Here is a 20,689-nt window from a genome sequence, read left to right as displayed (position 1 = left end):
CAGGGTCCTGTGGGGAGCTGAGGTCAGTGCAGGGGCAGAACAGGGCCCCCGAGGAGGTGACTGGGCCCCATGGACACACCAAGGCAGCTGGGGTAGAGAGCCCCAGTGGTGGCTGGATCTGGGTCTGGCTGACCACAGGAGGGCAGGGGCAGCTCTGGCCAAGAAAAATCCAAGTGTCCAAGCTGCTTTTCACATGCTTGCTGAGTGTGCTGGGCAGGGTTCAGGGAGGTCAGCCCCATCACGGCAAGGGCCCTGGGTGCGGACAGAGGCCCATGTGACCCCTCTGCCGGCCTGCCCCCTCACAGGACAAGCTGCTGGAGAGCCTGAACCGCAAGGTGCTGGATGTGTACCGACACTGCATCGGCACCCAGCACGAGTCCAACCTGGGCACCGTGCACATGCTGACCGGCATTGAGCACCACCTGCACGAGCTGCTTGAGAACCTGGAGCGCGTACCCCAGATCAAGATCGAGGAGGCCGAGAAGGCCAAGGAGAAGGAGCGCCGCATGAGGTGAGAGCCCAGGCCCCTGCCCCACCCCGCGTGGTCTAACGGGCGCCTCACGCCTTACGCAGTAGGGAGGGCCCCGAGGGCGAGGACGCCCTCCACAGCCCTGCTCCTGCTCAGGGCTGGCCCAGGCTGGCCCTGAGGGTGAGGTCAGACACAGACCTGTCGTCAAAGAGCTCCCAAACCAAGGAAGACAGGACCCTGGTGCTCCATGCTGAGAGACAAAGCCAGGGGTCTTCCAGAGAGGGCACCAAACTTAGCCCCAGGAAGGGCAGCCCCTCTCCTGGAGTGGGAGATGATGTGGACTCAGGGAGCCCAGGAGCCAAAGTGAGGGTGAGACAGCATGGCCTCCCCCCAAGGACAAGGGACATCGATGGCCATTTTCCCTGCTGGATTGGAGAGGGAGAGACTGGCACCGCCAGAGCCCAGGGGAGGGAAGATGCAGACTCGGGGAGAAGCTGAGGAAGCCCAGTTTAGTGGCAGGGGCAGCCAGGAACACTTGGCAGTGTCAGAATGCTGGACACAGGCAGCACGGACCCATCCTCCTAGGGGAGGCCCAGGGAGCTCCCCACACACCCACTGGCTCCTCTGACCTGGGGGCTGCCCGGTTCACTCCATGCAGGGCCCTGAGACATCTGCAAGGAGCCATTTGCTTCTCCCACAAGCACAGGGGCTCTTCCTCTGTGTCGCCTGTCCTACACCCAGGTGGGAGCGGGTACTGGGCAAAGGTCTGATGACCAGAAGACACATAGGGCGACCAGTGACCAGGGATGGGGACCGAGGAACGTGGGCCTCCAAGGGGTAGGAGCTGATGGAGCTGAGCCGGGAACCGCCAAGAACAAGAGCAGAAGCCAACCTGGCCCGGCAGGGAAGGGTGGAGAGGAGAGGGGAGTTTTCTCCTACAGGGAGGGCCGTGGCCTGACGGCTGCACAGGAGGACCTGGGGAGGGCATCTGGGAGCTCGCCCAGGCGCCTCAGTCTTTAGTCCGTCCTGCGTCACCCCTGGCACCCAGACTGCGGGAAGAGAAGCTCCTGATGCAGAAGCAGCTGCAGGAGGAGCGTCTGCAGCGCGCCCAGGCCCGGGCCCAGGCTGAGATCAAGAAGAAGGTGGGCAGGGTGGCCCGGGGAGTCCCTGCTGGGGAAGGGCCCCTGACCAGGCACAGTGGGGCTGGGAGGGGCTGGGGGCCTGCAGCCGAGCCTGGCTCACCCCCCTTGCAGGTGCTAATTGCTGAGGTGCTGGGGGGAAGAAAGATGGGGCCATCCGAGTAAGGCCAGGATAGAGCAGGGTCTCCTGTTCCTGGCCCGCCAGCCCTGCTGCCCCTCAGGACCTGCTTCCTCTGCTAGTCCTCCCCTGGGGCTGCCTGCCCTCCTGCACACGCACTCCCTGTGGGTGACTGACCTGGCTAGCATCCTCCCAGCCCCCGCAGGGTGCAGCTCAGCCCCCACGGGGTCCCACCATACCACTGACACCCCAGCCAGACCCCATCACTCCGGCTCATCACCCATCACTAGGGCTCCCCCTGACCGCCCCCCCCAGGGAACAGGCTAGGACAGCCACTTCCTTCTGGCCTTGGCAGCAGGAGGTGTGCTCCCTAAAGCAGGCCCGAGCCCGGATACAGCCCCTGGCAGACAGATTAGGCTGCGGGGCTACTCTGAATAGAGCAGCGCTCTCCACACTGTCCCACGGGGAGGGGACGGCACACACTGTGGGGTCTCCCCTTAAATCCCTGGAGTGAAGGAAGTGGGCTCCCTCTGTTTAGCCGGGTACTTCCCCGTGTTTCCAGCTGCGCCCCACAACACACATCCATCTAGGGGGCCCACAGCCCAGGGAACAGGCTCTGGAAATGCTGGGGAGACTCCCTCCCGAGTCATTTCAGGGCAGCTCCAGCCATGAGCCCGCGGGCTGACAGGGGAGGCTGGGACGTCCCCGGGGCCCCACAGCCCCCGCTCACCAGCTTCCAGGCACAGCTCACAGAGTCCGCTTGCTCTGCAGAGGGGCAGGAGACTGGTGAGTCGCTCCCGGCCCCCAGCTCTCAAAGCAAAGGAGGAGCCTGAGCACGTGGTGGTGGACAAGGACAAGGAGGAGGAGCTGCTGTTCTTCACCTAGGCTCCCGGCGCCGAGGACAACAGCAGGAAGCAGGGGCCGGGCGGGCTGGACCGTGGCGGCTGTCACCATGTCCCTGTGCCCCTCCCGGCCTCCCACTGTACATTTCCGTACTCGCGTGAAATAAACTCCCCCTCGTTGGTGGCCCGATGGCCTGTTTAAGGACGCAGGCTGGTTCCAACATCCGCACCCTGCCCTCTAATCCCTGAACCCCAAGCCCATGCTCAAGGAAGGAGCCCATCCTGGCCCTCAGGTAAGGTGGCTGCTTTGAGACACGAAGGCCAGTTCCACAAGAAAAGGAGGCAGCAAGTTATAGGCGGATGAGAGAGTTCGCACTACTGACTGAAAACAAAACATGACGCCCACACTACACACACTTCCGTGAAGTAAAGCCAAGCGACACCGTCAGCACATGACTATACAAAAACTTTTATTCATTTGTACTACAAGTTGGGCCCACGCCACCAGGGAACCCAGTGCCCAGAAAACTGACAGCCAGTACCAATCACATCATGGTGGTGGACATTCCCAGGGGACGTTCCGAGGAAAGTTCCAGCGACCCACCCCGGAGAGATCGTTCCCTGGCCCGGCCCCTCCTCCCATCAGGACGGTGCAGTGTGGCCACCAGACCACCCGGCCCCCACAGTCACCCTGGCAGGCGGACTGGCTCCTGGTGTAGGGAGGCTGGGACACCTGGAGGCGGAGGGGCCAGGTGGACACAAAACTTTAGTCTGTGATGCAGCACAGAGTTCTGTGGGTAAAAACTGTTTATAAATGGGGACCGAGTTCCTCTGGGTAGAGAAGCACCCTGGATAGACAGCACCTCAGAGCAGGAAAGAGAGAGGACTCACCACCGAATGCTGGGGTCATTTCCAAAAGCCCAAGGCCAAAAACTCAAGAAATGAAGAAACACAGAACAGGCAGTTTGGACAATTCCAAGTCCAAGAACCAAAACAGCATCTGAATCAATGTAAGCCTCAAAGGCACAAGGCGAAAAACAGCATTTCTGAGTGACCGTGTGGCCAGTCTCGCCAACAAACAAACACGTGCGAGGTTATCCGCTCGCCTCCTGTGCAGGACCGACCGTGCTCTGCGAAAATACACGGTGACACAGTACCTGCACGTCTGCGGCCGCGACGAGCATGTACAAGCCCCTCTCACTGTCCTACACGTAGCGCAGAGTACTCAGGCCCTGACTGCACAACCTGGACAAATTATTATTAAACATGAACGCCCAAATACAGAAGTTAGAAAAATGTAAAGTTTTACCTCTAGCATCCCCAAATTAGGAGCTTCAAATTTGGCCTCTCTGTGGAGGGCTCGCTAACAGGGCCCCAGTGTCCCCCTCTGCACTCCCATCTCCTTCCCCTCATACGAGCTGCCCGCCTGCTCTGCCAACACAGGGATTCGAATTTGGCTTCACTATGACAACAGGATCACTTCTGCCCTATGGGGTGACAGAATCAGCCCAACCACAATCACCACCCAAGGGGCTGGGAAACAGCTCTCAGAAAGGGGAAACAGTTTCTAGATCTCTCTCAGGCCAAACGCTAAAACACGGAAGGTGAAAGATCCCATTTGCTTTTACTACAGTTGAAGTCCTATTTGACTAAGGAATCCATACCCTACCCTACTTCCTGCCTAAGTCTGTTTTTCTAATACAGCAGGGGCTCCATGGCTTAGATCAAACGGGACAAGGGATGTCTGCGCACCACCAAGTCCGGGAAAGGCCTGTGCTTTTGCCCTGAGGGCAGTCCTTGCCTCACGTTCGTGTAAGGCGATTTCAACGAATGCTGCCCCAAACTGGTTCCTGATAAAGTGTAAGAAAAACATTTTTGAGAAACATGCCCAAAAGTCTCCGAGGAACTCAGCTAGCCTCCTGAGCTTAAACCCAGTGGGGTCCCCCCCAGGCCTATAAGACCACGTAACAGAGTCCGGGGGCCACAGACTGTCTCCGGGGCAGAGGGTCGCTGTCACTGCAGGTCCCGAAGGTTGATGGTGCTCCCTGCACACTGCACCTCCTCAGGCCCGGCAGCCCCTCCAGCTGTAGGAAGCACCTCCTGAAAAACCAAGCAGAGTCGTGAGCGGCAGAGCTGGGGGCTCGGGCGGCGCAGGACCACCTCCCAGAAGGCAGCGCCGCGGCCGCACACACCAGCGTCAAAACCCGCAGGGCACCTCTCGCTTTCCTAAAGCGAACTTGTTTTCCCCTTATTTTCACATATGTTCCTTGAAGAAAGAAACTTTCCTATAAACAAAAAGGCGGCAAAGTGAACTGAATGATACCGTGTTGCAGGTCTCCTCAGAAATGTGACTGTCCTCGTTTAATTCATAACCCTTTCCCCATTCGGTATGAGGAAGCGCCTCTCCCAGTCCCTGACCGCCTGTGGGCAGCATCAGCGGCTACGCCCCCGCCCACCTAAGCCACCTCCTCCTGCTAGAAGAACACCCCCACAGCATTAGATTCAAGGCGATGGCGAACACTTCTTGGCCAGTTATTTGTACACTACCAGATTTCTTTAAGAACGATCTCATGAGTGGGAATACCAGGCAGAATGGAGTCGACATCCATGAGGTTTTCTGAATGCATGTTCCCAAACTGCATTTGAAGGAGCCCCCACTCCAGCCATCTGTGAGCCCCACGCACCCCTCTGTCTACCAGCACTTTACTTGATATTTATTTTTGACGTTTTAAGGAAAACGTTGAACAGCCTAATTTGAATACAAGAAAACTAAAATTACTATGTGTAGGGATTTAAAAAAAATATATTTAAGGCTGAACTGTTAGAAATTTGATAAGCTACCTACTTTATTATTTTATAGCCAAATCTAAATTACCCATTGCCACCTATATTTGGTTTATCTGCTTACTTAAGCAAACTAAATTTCCTGGGTCTGTTTTCCCATAGGTTAAAAACTTGGCTGGCCTAGGGGCGCCGACTCTTGGTTTTGACTCAGGTCTGATCTCAGGGTTGTGAGACTGAGCCCCGTGTCGGGCTCTGCGATCAGTGCAGAGTCTTCTTGGGTTTCTCTGCCTCTCCCTCTGCCCCTGCCTCCTGCCCCAAATAAATAAATAAAGCTTTAAAAACAAAAACTAGCCAGCCTATTACCCACAGGAGAAAGTGACTAGAATTTTTTTTATATATATTTCAAAGAGCATTTTATTTTATTTTTTAAAGATTTTGCTTATTTGTCAGACAGCACAAGCAGGTGGAGTGGCAGAGGGAGAGGAAGAAGCAGGCTCCCCACTGAGCAGGGAGCCTGATGTGGGACTCAAGCCCAGGACCCTGAGATCACGACCTGAGCTGAAGGCAGACACGTAACTGACTTGAACCACCCAGGTATCCCGTGGCTAGAATTTCTAAATATAAAATATTTGAAGAGTGTATTAAATTTCACCTGATTCATAAGTAGGAGCTACAGTGGGGAGCAAATCTGAGCTTTATTCTTGGTCTTTTATTTCTGGGTCATTTACCCAAAACCTTTTCTAGAAAGCAGCAAAACATCCTGGCAACCAACCCAATGAGTCTCCACTTGAGCCCCACCTCAGTGACAAGCCTCAGAAAGCCAAAAGCATCATGACAGTCCTACTAACAAACCCAAAGAGCTGTAAGGCGTCCAGACCTGGAGGACATAGATGGGCAAATCAACAGCAAACACGGGGTGAAGGGCAGAAGGCTGCGGGCTGAGAACCAATGGCGAGGCTGCTTCACCTGAGGGGTCGTCCTGGGGAGGCAATGGCATGTTTCATTTACCAAGCACAGCAACATTCCTCACCTTGGCCTGAGGAGTGCTCGTTACTCTGAAACACACCCCCTGGATTCCAGGCAAGGCCACGCGGGAAGCCAGGTGAGGCGTGAGGACCCAGCAGTCACTGGAATCCGGGGCTGGGGGCTGTTTACCCCTCCTCCTGGTCCTCAGTCTCTCACTTTGTTCCCAGCTTGAGGCCCACACCACCTGCCATCTGGCTGCTCCCCACTCCCAGGCCCTTTCCCTCGAACTCCCCCACACGCAATACCTCCCCTCAGCCTAGGCCCCGATTTCCCTCCTGTAGGCTGTTCCTGAACTCTGGCGGAGGCTCCCGGTGCCCTCGTTGAGGGCCCTCTGGCTCTCCAGTGGCCACCTCACGGTGCACGAGAAGGCCCACCTCTGCCCCAACCCATGGTCAAGCTGGAAGGGACAAGAGATCACAGGTCTCTGGAGAGGGGGAGGCTCCTAGGCCCCTGATAATCATGCAAGTAAGAAAAGGGACACCATCGAACACTTCAGCTTTCATCTGCACACCCAGCCCGCGGCGGCTCACAGCCGCCACTCAACTCCCGGTGCCACCGCCGCCATCAGCATCACCCATCCCTTCCCCAGCCTCAAGAAGCTTCTGTGCTGAGCACGACCATTCCCACTTCAGAGACAATAAAACTGAGGCCCAAAGTACTTAAGTAACTTGCCCAAGACAATACTAACTGGTCAGGGAAAGGTAGAGAATTAAAAGCGAGTTTTCTCCACCTCAAAGTTCACACCTTCAATTAGGTGTCTCTTAAATAGCAGGTTCTCTCCTTCCGATGAGCACCTTTTCTGCACGGGTACCAGCTTCCTTCACGTGCCCGTGTTAGAACCTCCAGTCCTGCCTTCCCCACGTCTCGCCTGCCGGCTGTGACCACGTTCAGAAGGGCTCTGCTGCCCCTACCCCCACCTCCACAAGCCCCCATCTTGGGAGAGCCCTGACCTCTTTACTACTCCAACCCCCTGGCCCCACACCTGGAAAGAAGAGACCTGCTTTCCTGCTCACCTCTGCAGACCAGTCTCCCTAGGTCCCACCCCCACCAAATGCTCACATTAGCTTCTTGTTTTCTGTAAGAGCAAGGCTGCTCACTGGCCCCATCTTCCTGGCCCTCCCCAAGCCCTTCTACCCAGGCCCTCCCCACCCCTTTCAGACTTCACAGCCAGCTCGGTCCTGTCTCCTCGATGAGGCTCTCCCAGCACTGCAGACCCCAAGGATCTGGCCACCCTCCTCTTCGGAGTCAGCTCGGCACTCAGAAGTCCTCGGATATCTCTGTGCCTTCCCACGTACATGGTACACTATGGCCCCAGGAGATGCTCAGGGAAGAGGTGGCATGTGATCAGGCCAGGTCAGAGCTACATATCCTCAGTTTCTACACCTCTTCTCTCCCCAAACAGTCCCAATTTATTGTCCCTCTTCCAGCCCCTCAAAAATGAGACTGCAAACAAAGGCGCACACAGAGCTGTGGTCAATGTGTCTGGTGAGCGAGCTCATGGAGTGGCTGCCAGCTGCAGGCACCTGCTGAGCCCCAGGGAACAGTCTAGGAGGTGGCTGGCCTGCCTGCGAGGGGCTCATCTTGTAGGGAAGAAGGGCGGGGGGAGCCAGCATCTTTAACACGTAAAGGCTATATCCTCGGCTGCACCGCGAGCACTCCCCAGACACAGGACTGCCAAGCCGTGTGAGCAAACCCCTTCACCCCTGCCCTGAAACGAGCCCTGGGGTCCGGGGAGGGGCGGGGCCATGAGAGGCATCCCGTGGCTCACCGTGGGCAGCCTGAACAGCCTGAGGCCGGAGCGGGGCCCGGCACCTCCACTTCACGGGGCACCAGACACAGGGGGCATGGGGACACGGAAGCGTCAATCCTAGTAAAGACGAAAGCTCGGACAAATAGAGCGGGACAGGGTGGGAGGAAGGGAGGAGCTGGGGTGACAGAGACATCATCCCGGACTTGGGATGGTCAGAAGCAGGTTGGGGGGCAGTTCCCAAGAGGAAGAGTACTGGAGGGGTGGAGGCTCAGGGAGACGCGGCCCGAAGCCTAGCCCCCAGCTCCCGCCCCATGACCAGCGTCCTTTGGGCTTGCCTGCTCTTACCTGCAGTAGCTGGACCTGAACGCACTGCACGCCGGCCGCCGGAGCTGGTCCTGGCAGACCTCCACTGGGCACCACAAGGTTCCCACACAACCAGCCAGTCTGGCTTGTGTGGAAGTGAGTAGGACTGACCTTGCCATCTTTCATTGTCCTCTGAGCGGACCCCGAGGCTCCTGCGATGAAACAGACAAACCAACACATGCCGTGTACCGTGCCTCACCGAGGCCACACTTGGGACACAGCCTCCCCACCGTCACTGTGTACAGCCCTGCAGACTTCAAACTAGTCAACAGGGAGAGTCACGGGCTTAAGAGGTGGAAAAAACCAAGATTTTGATTAGAAAGCGTAGCAAACTTACCTACGTGTCTTCTGGACATTCAGCGATCAGACCCCGGGTGCCCATTTCACGGGGGCAGAGGCTCCTCCTTACCCTGCAACCCCAAGAACGGGAGGCACACAGGAGATCCCCAACACCATGGAGCACAACTACCAGGCAGAGCTGCACAATTGCAGAAAAGGAACAAGGGAAGGAAGCCGGCCAACACATCCCACCCTTGGGCCCCTTGGCGTGTGCTTAAGCTGCCAAATCCTTCAGGCTGTTTTCTGTCCAGCTTCCTCTTCAAAAGTCATCGCTTCATTGATTTCATAAAAATATGCTTTCTAAAATAACGAAGTACAAAGAAGAAACAAACAATCCGGACACTCAGAAAGGGCTTCTCTGACAGTCACGTGGTTTGTGAGCAGCACGAAATCCCAAAGACCAGTGGCCTGGATTCAAATCCTGGCTCCACCCCTGACTCTGCTACCTGACCTTGGACAAGCAATCTAAGTTCTGGCCTCAGTGTTCCCTACCTGTGAAATGGGAACAATACTCCCTACCTCAAAGTTTTGGAAGGATTAAGTAGATATGTGACGCAAGTTTAGAACAGTGCCTGGGTCCTAGTAAGTGCCAGGGAATTTCAGGTGCTGTGACAGCTGTGTCCAGACAACCTGGGAGATGCATACGTGAATGACTTCATAAAGACAATTTTACAGTGAACATTATACAAGTTAATGAGAATAAAAGCATTTGATTTTTGTTGAATAAAAGCATTTGATTTTTGTTGAATAAAATGAAAAGGAACAAGTGAAACTGAAGGATGTGCTGAACTTCTAGAAAATACGTCTCCGTGAAAATATCTAATGACCTAACGTGAAAGGAAAAAGAGAGGCTGCATTCTTTGTGTAGGTTTTTGTACTCGAAGTTTCCATTTTAAGCAGGAATGGCTGGTTCTGACACACAGGACGAGCCACCTCTGTTACAGCAAGTTCGCCTTCGGTCTTGATGCCAACACCGGCCTAGAGGTCCCCGCTCCCGAGCTGTGCGCTGTGCTCCGTGTGCGCCCCGCACCGCTGCCCACTTGCTCCTGCCCATCGCCCTCGCGGTGTCTCCCGCGTGCCCGAGAGCGCTCACACGCAGGGCTGTCCGCGGCCGCAGCACGCACCGGACAGCCTGGCTGCCATGAAACCCTGGGGTCACGGCTCCTTAACCCTCGGCACTTGACAGACTCCGCTCTGGGGGGCGCTGTAAGCCGCGGTGCCAGGCCACAGCCTGCTACTTCCTTCCTGGGCGCCTGAGGGGTTCTTCACCTCGGCGGCAAGTCTCGGTTTTCCAGGGAGCACATTCGGTGCCCCCTTCACTGCGGGGAAACGTAGTTCCATTATAGCTTTGAGTACGTCTGCCAGCTTCTCTGCCTCAGGGACCCCAGTCCCCTCCTGCTGGATTAGCTCTGGCTGTCGTCCATGCTTCTCCCCAGCGCTCTGCAGCTTCGGGACAGCAGACCAGGGCTAGGACTAGGGTGAGCAAGCAAGGTGAGGGGCTAGGGCCCGGGATCCGCTCACTCTGCTTTAACAGTAAGAAACTCCACGTCACTTGCTATTCTCCCTGAACATGCACGCTACTCCGCTCAACTCTGGCTCTTTACCTGAATGTGTTGTTATGCTTTGAAGTCTTTTGTTACCCTAGCATATTTCCCTGTGATAAAAACATGTACATAAATTAAAATTCTAGTTTTAAAAAATATCTTTTCTAGGGGTTGAAATCTTCATGTGAAAAATCAAGTTACTGTTGCAATTATTAGTAATGCAAACCCAACCAGAATAACAAAACCTATTAGAAACTTTGATAATGATGAAATATCAAAAGCAACATTGTATGGAGAATGCATGGAGAACAGTGGGACTGCCTGTTTTCCAGGAGGCTCGTGGGGCTGTGGGTCAGTACTACTCATTGCTAGACTCAGACATGGAGCTCATACCTTTTTGCCAATTAAAAAAAATTTTATTTTTTTTTTTTGAGGATTTTTTTTTTAAGATTTTATTCATTCATTTGTCAGAGAGAGAGAGCACAAGCAAATGCTCGTGTGCTTTAAATGTCATTTCATCACAACTACAGCACTTCGAGCTGCAGCTTAGGGGGAACCGTGCCACATAGCCCACACAGCATGGGCAGTCTGTATGTCAGGACAGCGCTTCTTCCCCACGAAAAGGTCCAATTTCATTTTTCAGTTCAAATGAACATACTGAAACATGGTTCAAGGTATATTATGGAAACCACTATGAGATCAACTAAGGAAAGCATCACGTAATGTATCTTTTTAAGCTACTTTTATAAAAGCAAGATTTAAATATGTATATCTAATGCTTATTATCTAGCTTTGTAAGATAAAAATGACCATTCTGAGCCATTTCTCATTTATTTCATAATGATTCAATGAAAGCCGTGTAGATCATACTCTATGTTACCCATGAAGCAAGAATGATCAAAGCCTTGTGCCCCTTCACTAGATGTGTGCTAGCACGTATGCTATAAATGACAGGGAAATTAAGTAAAAATCATGTGATCAAAATCAGAAATAGAATCCACTTAATTTTGCCAGGTTTCCATAAAAAATAGTATACACTGCTGAAAAACTAGTCAGTAACTAGAATATAATTTATTTTTGTTAAAAGGATGTACGAGGCAGGAAGTAAGACGGACTATAACTAGAATACTTGGTAACACATCATAAGCTAAACTGGTTCTAATTACTGTATGAGCACACACACTGCATCACATTCTCTTTTCAACCTGTCCCTTCATCCAGCACCTGACAATCTGGCAGTCCTGCAGACGTCACAGTTACACTGAGAAGAATCACTACCCCCATAACCGCAAGTGCTCTAGCACCTTCTCCGGTTAACAACTCTTCCTGGGGGTGAAATGTTCATCGCTAAAAGGAACTGCTCAGGCTTACATACATGAATACTGCTGCTCTCGTGGGACTCTCCTTAAAAGCAGTTCCTGCTGGGGTGCCTGGGTGGCTCAGTCGTTGAGCGCCTGCCTTCGGCTCAGGTCATGATCCCAGGGTCCTGGGATCGAGCCCCGCATTGGGCTCCCTGCTCGGCGGTAAGCCTGCTTCTCCCTCTCCCACTCCCCCTGCTTGTGTTCCCTCTCTCTCGTGTCTCTATCAAATAAATAAATAAAATCTTTAAAAATAAATAAATAAAAGCAGTTCCTGCTAGGACAAGAGCAGAAGGGTAGGAAAGGTGAGGGCTGACACCCCCAGGCCCCCCTATACTGTATCTTATTTCAGAACATCTCAACATGCCCTCCTAGGAAAACTGGTGCATGAGGAAGGCCAAGCTGGCCGCAGAGCCCCAAGGCAGTCTTGATGCCTGTATGAATGAATCCATACAAGGCGCCTCCCTGAAGCCAGCACTCTGAAGTGTCTTGGGTCTGGGGCTCTGGAAGACTGCTTTTATACATGCCCCAAGGTGCTGCGCCACAGGGAGCTTGGTGGTGGGGAAGGACTTACTGTCGTGAAGGAAAGGCGGACAGGAGAGCCTGCAGAAGTCCCGGACCCAAATGCACGGTCTCAAAGATTACAAATGGAAGATGACAACGGGAAGGTGGATTCCCTTCATGGAAGACCATGCTCGCCTCCCCTTCAAAGTCTTCTCGTCCGCCCAAGGTCCTGGAAGCCAGGCTGAACACTGCCCATCAGTACCCTGAGAAAGCTTTGAGGGAAGAAGGCAGGGCCAGGACAGGGGAACCTGAGCTGATGCACTGAGCGCCCTGCCCCTGGCCTCCAGACTCCCTGCTCAGGGGAAAAAACACCTTGACCTGCCGGTGCCCTCGGGGCAGGCTGCTGGGTCACATGACCCCAGACGGTACACTGTGGCTTCTGCTAGTGTGCCATCACCGTGTACAATGGCTGAAAATCACACCCTTCCTGAGTCAGCTATCAAGCCCACTAAGCCACAGATGCTGGAAGGCTTAAAGCCAACACACGGTCTCCACACGCGACCCCATGATGGCCATGCAGCCGTCCTCACTAGTAAAAGATGCCATGGCACTACATTTATGTGACCAACTTAACTCATAGACCAATGTCAAGAAACATAAAAAATTTCTTTCTCACAGTGGAGATCCAGAAAACCTTAGAGGGCAAGTCATCTTCACAGTGAACTTAATTTTGCTTCAATAATCTCAACATCTACCTGAAACACTGGATTGTGCTAGATAACCTGAAAGAGCAGGGAGAGGAAAGAAGGGTAAAGCCAGCCAGCAAGTCAGCTTCCGTGAAGGAGACCTAAAAGACATTTGGGCATGGAATAGCCAAGTGAGCTGGAGTACGCCACTGCGCACCGAGTCCCCACCGACTCATCTGTGAACCGTGCTGCAGCATGACCTCACCTCTCAGCGTACCCCCACAGGTGGGGCCAGCAGCACACAGCCTGGCTCAGGCAAAGAGCTCTGCCCGCACACCATCTGAAGATGTCCCTATGCTGACAGCCACAGAACCCAGTGCCAACCCAAGCACGTGGCAGCCCCGCCCCGGGAGGGCTCTGCGCTGAATACGATCAGCTCTCAATCCTGCATACCACTGACTCCGATGTGTCACTTCCCCCCCACCAGGTGCATCGGGGGTCGGGGGGCCTGATAACTTTGGGCTCATGCAGGCTTTCTCTGCTGGGGATCCTCACTGAACCACAGAACACAGTGAACTATCCGAGTTACTATTCCCCAACTCTCCTCAGGATGGGAGGCTGGACCCGTTACATATCCTGGATGGTGGAGGGCACTGGGGCTTAACGCTTTTATAGTTCCTGATGTGTTCAGTCCTACACGGCTATTAAAGAATAAACCACAAACATATTTATTCACAAGAAAAAATATTCATGTTTAATAGCAAAAAGCAGATAAAAATATATGTGTTATCATTTCTTCAAAATAAGTAACAGGTGTAGTTTATACACATGGGAAAATGTTTAACATTAAAACACTGGAAGTGGTTTTCCCTGGGTGGTGGACCTACAGGGGAGAAAGCATGTAAGAAATCCACCATTAGTCTTCCTAAAGAGTAAACCAACATTACCGGAACCACTGTTGGACCGTGCATCCTTCGCTTACCGGCCCGCATGCCTCTGCTCCAGCCGGCCCCACCTGTCTAGCTGGCCTGCTCTCCACCAGAGAGAAGAGCGCCGGGCAGGCATAAAGCTAACAGAAACCAAAGAGCAATGGCCGACTTTCATCACCGACACTCCTCAGCAGTGTCTGGGTCACCAGCACAGTGGTCTCCCTGCCCCCTTATCTCTCTTTTTCAAAGTCTGCATGTAGATTTTAACTAAGTTATTCTTCCAGATGAACTTAAAACGGACAGGTGGTTTTTTTCTTTTAAAAAGTTCCTTTGGGATTTTAAAGGAATTGAATAAAAGATGTAAATTAACAGAATTGAGTGTTGTATCCAGGTACATAGTAAGCTGTAAACAGGGCCTTATCTAGACCCTGCATGTGTGTCACTGGTGATCCTGAGATACTTTACTACTTTTATTGCCGTCATGAGTGAGATCTATTTTCCATTATTGTTTTTCTGATTATTCTAAGTAGAAAAGCTACTCCCGTGATATATGCAAACATTTTTTGTACAATTAGCTACTTAGTTATCCTTATTTATAATTATTTGAGTCTATTCCCTTGGGTTTTCTAAGCCCAGTAATCATCATTGATAGGTAATCACATCTTCCTATTTGATTATCTGTTTTTCTCTAAAGCTTCCATAAAAATGGCCAATACCATTGCAGCGTCGGCTTGGTTGCCTCTTCCGATTATAATGGGAACACATCTCCTCACTGAAAATAATGCTAACTGCTATTCTAACTTGCTCTCTTTATTAGGGAAATCTTTTTAGTTCCTAGTTAAGGTTTTTATTTTTAAAAATCAGCAAAGATGTTTTCTCAACTGCCTTGCTTCGCATCAGTGAAGATAACAGGGTTCTCCTCTGGCTTCCTGATGTGGCAAATTATATTGACAGATGCCTAACCCTGACCCACCTGGAACCCTGGACAAGCCCCAATCATCTGAAATCCAGGTGCCAGTATTTTACTCGGGAGTTCCTCGTCTGCTTCACACGCTGAAGGTGAGACACGCTGTTCTTGTGGGTTGTACGGCTGACGGTTCTGGAGCCTGTCAGCCTGGGATTCTACCCCTAGTGCAGTCACCAATCAGCTGTGCAGCTCCCATCAACTTCATCTCTCTGTGCCTCAGGTTCCTCATCCAGAAAACAGGGCATTGAGCACCTGCATTTCATAGGGTCGCTCTGAGAACTACCTCAGAATCACGCTGGGTATACAACCAGCTTGAATTAATGCTACACCTCTGACAGGTGGAGCACTGGGGTATGTTAACTGAATGGCTGGTGCTTGAAATGTGTCCAGTGATTAGCAATCTATTCATGCTTTATCGTTCTTTCAACAAATATCGACTGAATCTTTACTCCATTGGGTACAGGGCTATAATGGTGATCCTTACCATGAAGCTTACAACTGGCCACCTGTGTCCTAAGTACAGATGTTTCCCAGGGACATAGAGAGGAGCCTACAATCAACACGCAATGATGAAGCACTATAGCATCCTGGAAACAGAGGAGGCCAGTGGTGGCAACAGGCCTTGGAAAAGGTTTGGGATAACACTGCAGCCATAATGTAGTCCTGGCCCCTGGAGAAACCGTTTACAATTAGGGGATCTGTCAGGGTCCCATCAGGGCGCCAGGAACACTCTAGGTATTGCACCCAGAGGGATTCCACGCTGACAGTGGGGCACGTCAGTGATGGTGCACTAAGGAGCAAACACCCTAGTCAGCATGGCAGGTAGGCACCACCCCCCCCCAGAATCCAGAAAAAGGTCAGTGCATGTAAACCAGAACTACGTCAGGGGCTGCCCAGAAAGAACTGGGACCACGGGGGAAACACAGCCATTGTCATAAAACTCCTACCAAAGTGGGACGAAAGCAAGGTCCTGGTTCCTCCTTCCTCCCTCCACCTAATCTCCTGCCCAATGCTCCCACTGTCCAATCCCGGCTGGGAGCCTGGGAAAGACAGTTCCTGTGAAGGTCAAACCAGCAAGCCGGGAAGGGTGACTCAGACTTCACAGAAAAACGCTGTACAGGAAGTCCCAGGGTGACAGGCTATGGGACAGAGTACATCCCCGGGCACCATCCAAAGCTCAGGACCGCCAGGGCACACACGTCTGGCCAAGGACGTCAGGCCTGGGCTCCTGGGGCGTGGTTCCCACCTCTGTCAGCTGAACTCTAAGAGCCAGGGGCCTGAAACCACATAGACACAAAGCCCTGCCATTGTTTTCCTTACTCTGCTCCAACAAAGGGCTAACTGAAGGTAGTGATGAGCAAAACCTACATGGAATTAAACGAAGCACTGGGTCCTCCAATCAGCACTGGGCTGTTTTACGAGAACCTTGCGTGTTATCCACACGACCCCCTAGAAAGGCAGGTCCTGTACTGCCCCCCGTAACAGAGGGGGTGCTGCAGCAGGGAGTTTAGGCACTTGCCCCAAGCCACCGCAACCACAGGAACAGACCTCAACCGCATTCCGGACTCCTGAGTTGGTGCTCGATCCCCAGACACTGCCGCTTGGCACTGTCACCACGAATGGCCTCACGTGGCAGCACAGCTCTCAAATGTGTGGCCAAGCCAATCACATCTTTCATGAACAAAGGCCTCCTCCTCACCAGGGCTAGGGACCTGCCAGGGAGGGCTCTCAGCAGACTGCCAGAGTCAGACTTCCACGCTCACCTGACAGGGAGGTGGGAGGACCTGCAGGGGAACAGGCGCCTACCAAGGAGACATAAAGGAAGCGAGACATGCACTCCAGCAGGGAACAGCGCCGGGCAGGCATAAAGCTAACAGAAACCAAAGTAAGTGACAGCGGCTTGTCAGGAAAGGGCGGGCCTAGAGGACCAGGACGGAGAAAATCCTTATCACCTGCTCACTGTCCTGGGGCAGGACACCTCAATTCACAGCGGATTCAGGGATAGGAGGCCACATTTCTCCACCAGCACAACTACCAGGAAGTTGGCCGCCACCAAGCCCCTGTACCCTGCTTTGGGAGATCTCTGGCTATGCCAGCCCTCAAAAGCACAGCTCCAGTCCGGGGACCACAAGGAAACTCAGCCCCACGGGAGCAATGACCAGAGATGGCTGTGGCCTTGGCCACGAGTGTACTGCCAGGAGGCTCACGGCGTGAAGAGCTGCTCCAGGCAAACGTGCTGTGCGCGCCCTAGCCAGCAGGGGCTAAGCCTGGGCACGTGAAGGTCAGCAGCGCAGAGGGAGCTACCATGGGCAGCTAGAGCAAAATCACCTAGTACCTAAAGCAGGAGGCAAGACGGAGGGCCTCCCCACAGCCTGCAATCCACTTGGCTCGCCATCACAGGCCCCACCTGCCATCCAGGGTGCCTAAACGGAGTCCGTGGGCAGTGAAAAAGCCCCACATTTTCCCACGCCCAGGGAGGGTTTTCTCTAGTTGCAGCCCAAACTCCCCATCCACCCCACTGGGGAGCCTCATGACACTCAAGGTCATACTCCACTCTTTCAGGAGTGCCTGTGTCAATGTTCCCAGAATTCTCTTCTAGGAAAACAGTTACAACTGCTGCCGCTGCCCAGTTAACAGACAGCCTGCACAGGGGCCTCCCTCCTGTCTCCCTCAGTGTGGCCCTTCTGCTCTCAGCATGGCAGCAACAGGAAGAAATGGGAGGAGCCTGGTGAGAGATGCCCAAAGATTTTTGCTTTAATGTGAGAAAAAAAATTAAAAAAAAAAAAAAATATATATATATATATATACATTTTATAAAAAACAGATCACTGACTTAATTTCATGGCTCAATCCAACCCAGTTAGTCAAACATTCCAGTGGCATAGACCGGCCAGTGGCACCAAGCAGGTGTATCGCCTTGCCCTCCATCTGCATGCCCATCTTCCAGTGCTGGACAAGCTGGCGATGCTAAAGGAGCCACAGAGGGGCCTACCCCATGCTGCCTGGCCCCTGCCTGTGCCCTGCTGCTCTCTTCACCCCTTTCTAGGAAGGGAAACCAACTCCAGACTATTCCTGTCTCAGTTTACAGGTGAAGCAGCTGGAGAGCCCACCCAAGTGCCCCACGTGCAATCCAAAAACCTCCATTGGTACACTCCATCCCAGGGTGGGGGTGGGGCAGAGGGGACAGCTGTTCCGGTCCCCACTACTTAAATGGTGGGTTAATATGTATTTTATAACTACGTAGTTCATGGATTTTCAAACACAGAAAATAAAGATGATGAAAAATGATTTAAAAACCCAATCTTAACACTCAGAAAAAACCACTAACCCTGCAAGGGTATGTGTTCTACCATTTTTGTTTCTGTGCAAATACACATTTGTGTCTACCAACACCACACCCAGCGTTTCTCACGAATGCGGGACTTACCAAAACTATGCACCAAGTGTGCAGCTTTCCTGGTAGACATGAGCAATAACTATTTAGGAATACATAGTTCGGCACTGAGCAGCAGTGCATGCCTGTTTACGCAGATCCCCGGGTATTTCTGTGAGATGTTACAACATAGTCCTTTCACGATTGAACATTACGCGTATCTTCTGGCTCTTGCAAACGGTATCAAGTGACCATCCAGAAATGTCACACTGCATCCCCACGTTCCATGCGCACCCATGTGGGCTCTGGGTTTCCTTGCCTCTGAGCACCAAGCACACCCCTCTGCTTCGTTTGTCGGCGGCCTTCTGCACAGCGCCTGCTCATGCCCCGTCCCCATTTTTCTACGGAGGCATTCATCTTTCCTCTCATTTCCTGCTGTGTATGCTCATTTAAAACCTTTCAGTGTCCACTGATCTCCAAGGCCTGTGCCTCTGCTCCGCTCCCGGCATTGGTACCCTCCTGAGCAGTGAGTGCACTGCGGGGGAAGGGCTCTGGCGGCCCAGCCGTAGAGCAGGCTGGTGGTAAATCTCTACCTTAGGGAGCTGTTGTGAAGATGAAACACGAGCTAAACCATGGAAAGCACACAGATGAGGACAAAACGAGTGCTGGCTATCCAGACAGCTTTCCATGCTTTTAAAAAACCTTAAATCTCTCATCTTCTTTATCCTATATGGAATTTTAGTCTTTTTCCTAAAAGGCCATTACTCATTTGCTGATAATCAGAAGAGCCACCTTGACACACACAAAGAAGAGTGTGTAGGTCTCAGGCCTATCGATCAATGAGCGTCCCTGTGTCCTGGCCTAAGGGGCACAGCACCACCACAGATTTTCAATGGTTGTCACCTGCGAGATGTCCCCACAAACACAGGGCAAATCCTCCAGGCTAGTTTCCCATGCATCCTCAGGAATCCCTGACCACAGGTTCCTACGCAAGTGCTCTGAAATCCCCTCAGAATTTCAAATAGAATTGCATGAAATACTGTGGGAAGAGTTAGCATGTCTACAATAATGACCTCTTTCTCTCCCAAACCCCACAACTGTCAGCAAATCTTGTTGGCTCCATCTTCAAGACAGATCCAGGATTTACCCACCTCTTCCCACTGGCGGCCACCATCTGCCCGTGGCCACGGTCATTTCCTACTGGGGACTACAAGAACTCCCTACCTGCTCTCGTTGCCCCTTACAGTTTATTTTCAGAACAGCAGCTGGAATGATCCTTTTCAAAAGATCATGTCACTTTTCTTTTTTTAAAGATTTTATTTATTTGACAGAGAGAGACACAGTGAGAGATGGAACACAAGCAGGGGGAGTGGGAGAGGGAGAAGCAGGCTTCCTGCTGAGCAGGGAGCCCAATGTGGGGGCTCGATCCCAGGACCCTGGGATCATGACCTGAGCCGAAGGCAGACACTTAATGAATGACTGAGCCACCCAGGCACCCCACTTTTCTAATTATGCCTCTTTGTCTCCCCATCTGCCTCGGAGTGAAAGCCAAAGTTCCAACAATGACCCGAGGCCCTAAGTAGCCCTAAACTTAGCCTGGCCTCCCACCAACTCTCTGACCACTTCTGAAAAGGCCCCCCTGGGCCTCCCCACTCTGACAACAAAGGCCTTTCTGCTGAGAGCACTTTCTAGCCTCAGGCTCGAAGGGACTTTGCCCAGATCTGTCCGCAGGGCTCCCTTCCTCACCTCCGTTGTCTCCTCCTCTGTTGAGGCCTCTCTCTACCCTATTAAAAACCACAAACCATTACAGACCTGTTTCCTTGTTTTATCCACATTTACCATTTGATTTACTATTTTTGTTTATCCAAAGCTCCCTCCGCCCCCGCCCCAACTCCCACATCAAGATGCAAGCAGTGGTGTCCCAGCGTGGCACTCAGCAGGGACGCTATCAAAACGGAGTCCGGACATCTGGGAGCATCATCTCCTCTCTCAGTCAAGTTTTGTTGTCTCCTCCTCCTCCTTTATGTTCTGCCCACTTATGAAATCTCCCCCTAGTTGGTCTGGAATTTTTTTGCTACTGCGCATGAGCTATTCTCTCCACTGCATTTCCTAACTAGCTACTGCTGCCACACAGGACACTGCTGATGGTTGCATGTTTATGTTATAAGTGGTCACTTCAATGTCTTTTAAGTTCTAACCAGTTTTCAGTTGATTCTATGGGGTTTTCAAATAAGCGGTCAAATCAACTCTGAAGTTACTGTCTCCTCCCTACAAATTCTTATTTTTCTTGATTTCAATGGCAAGAACCTCCACAGCAATATTAAACAGCAAGGGTAACAATGAGAATAAAAGCAATTCTGGTGCGCATGTGGAATGCCTTCGGTAAGTCACCAGTAAGTACAATGTTGGCTCTTAGTTTGGGCTACGGAATCTTTATTACATTCCTACTTCTACCAATAATGGATACCAATTTTTTCAATAAATACAAAATCTACTGA

At 52.4% G+C, this 20,689-nt stretch overlaps 2 protein-coding genes across 2 annotated transcripts in view; one reads left to right on the top strand and one right to left on the bottom strand.

Annotated features, from left to right (window-relative positions):
* CFAP100 (cilia and flagella associated protein 100) overlaps positions 1 to 2,611 on the top strand; it is a 32,569-nt gene extending 29,958 nt beyond the window's left edge. The window contains exons 13-15 of the mRNA XM_032412162.1: positions 306 to 511; positions 1,518 to 1,611; positions 2,498 to 2,611. Coding sequence (XP_032268053.1) covers positions 306 to 511; positions 1,518 to 1,611; positions 2,498 to 2,611 — 414 coding nt within the window. The remainder of the gene's footprint in view (positions 1 to 305; positions 512 to 1,517; positions 1,612 to 2,497) is intronic.
* Positions 2,612 to 3,009: 398 nt separating this feature from the next.
* The window catches only part of ZXDC (ZXD family zinc finger C), a 41,403-nt gene continuing 23,723 nt past the window's right edge, over positions 3,010 to 20,689 (bottom strand). Inside the window, exons 8-10 of the mRNA XM_032412076.1 lie at positions 8,474 to 8,643; positions 6,230 to 6,331; positions 3,010 to 4,668 (exon numbers count right to left, since the gene is read on the bottom strand). Of these exons, the coding sequence (XP_032267967.1) occupies positions 4,582 to 4,668; positions 6,230 to 6,331; positions 8,474 to 8,643 (359 nt within the window). The 3' untranslated portion in view covers positions 3,010 to 4,581. The remainder of the gene's footprint in view (positions 4,669 to 6,229; positions 6,332 to 8,473; positions 8,644 to 20,689) is intronic.

This window comes from Phoca vitulina, unplaced genomic scaffold (assembly GCF_004348235.1).
Source record: "Phoca vitulina isolate PV1807 unplaced genomic scaffold, GSC_HSeal_1.0 scaffold13, whole genome shotgun sequence".
NCBI classification, from domain to species: Eukaryota; Metazoa; Chordata; class Mammalia; order Carnivora; family Phocidae; genus Phoca; species Phoca vitulina.
The sequence above is the reverse complement of the archived record's forward strand: the minus strand, read 5'-3'. Positions and strand labels throughout refer to the sequence as shown.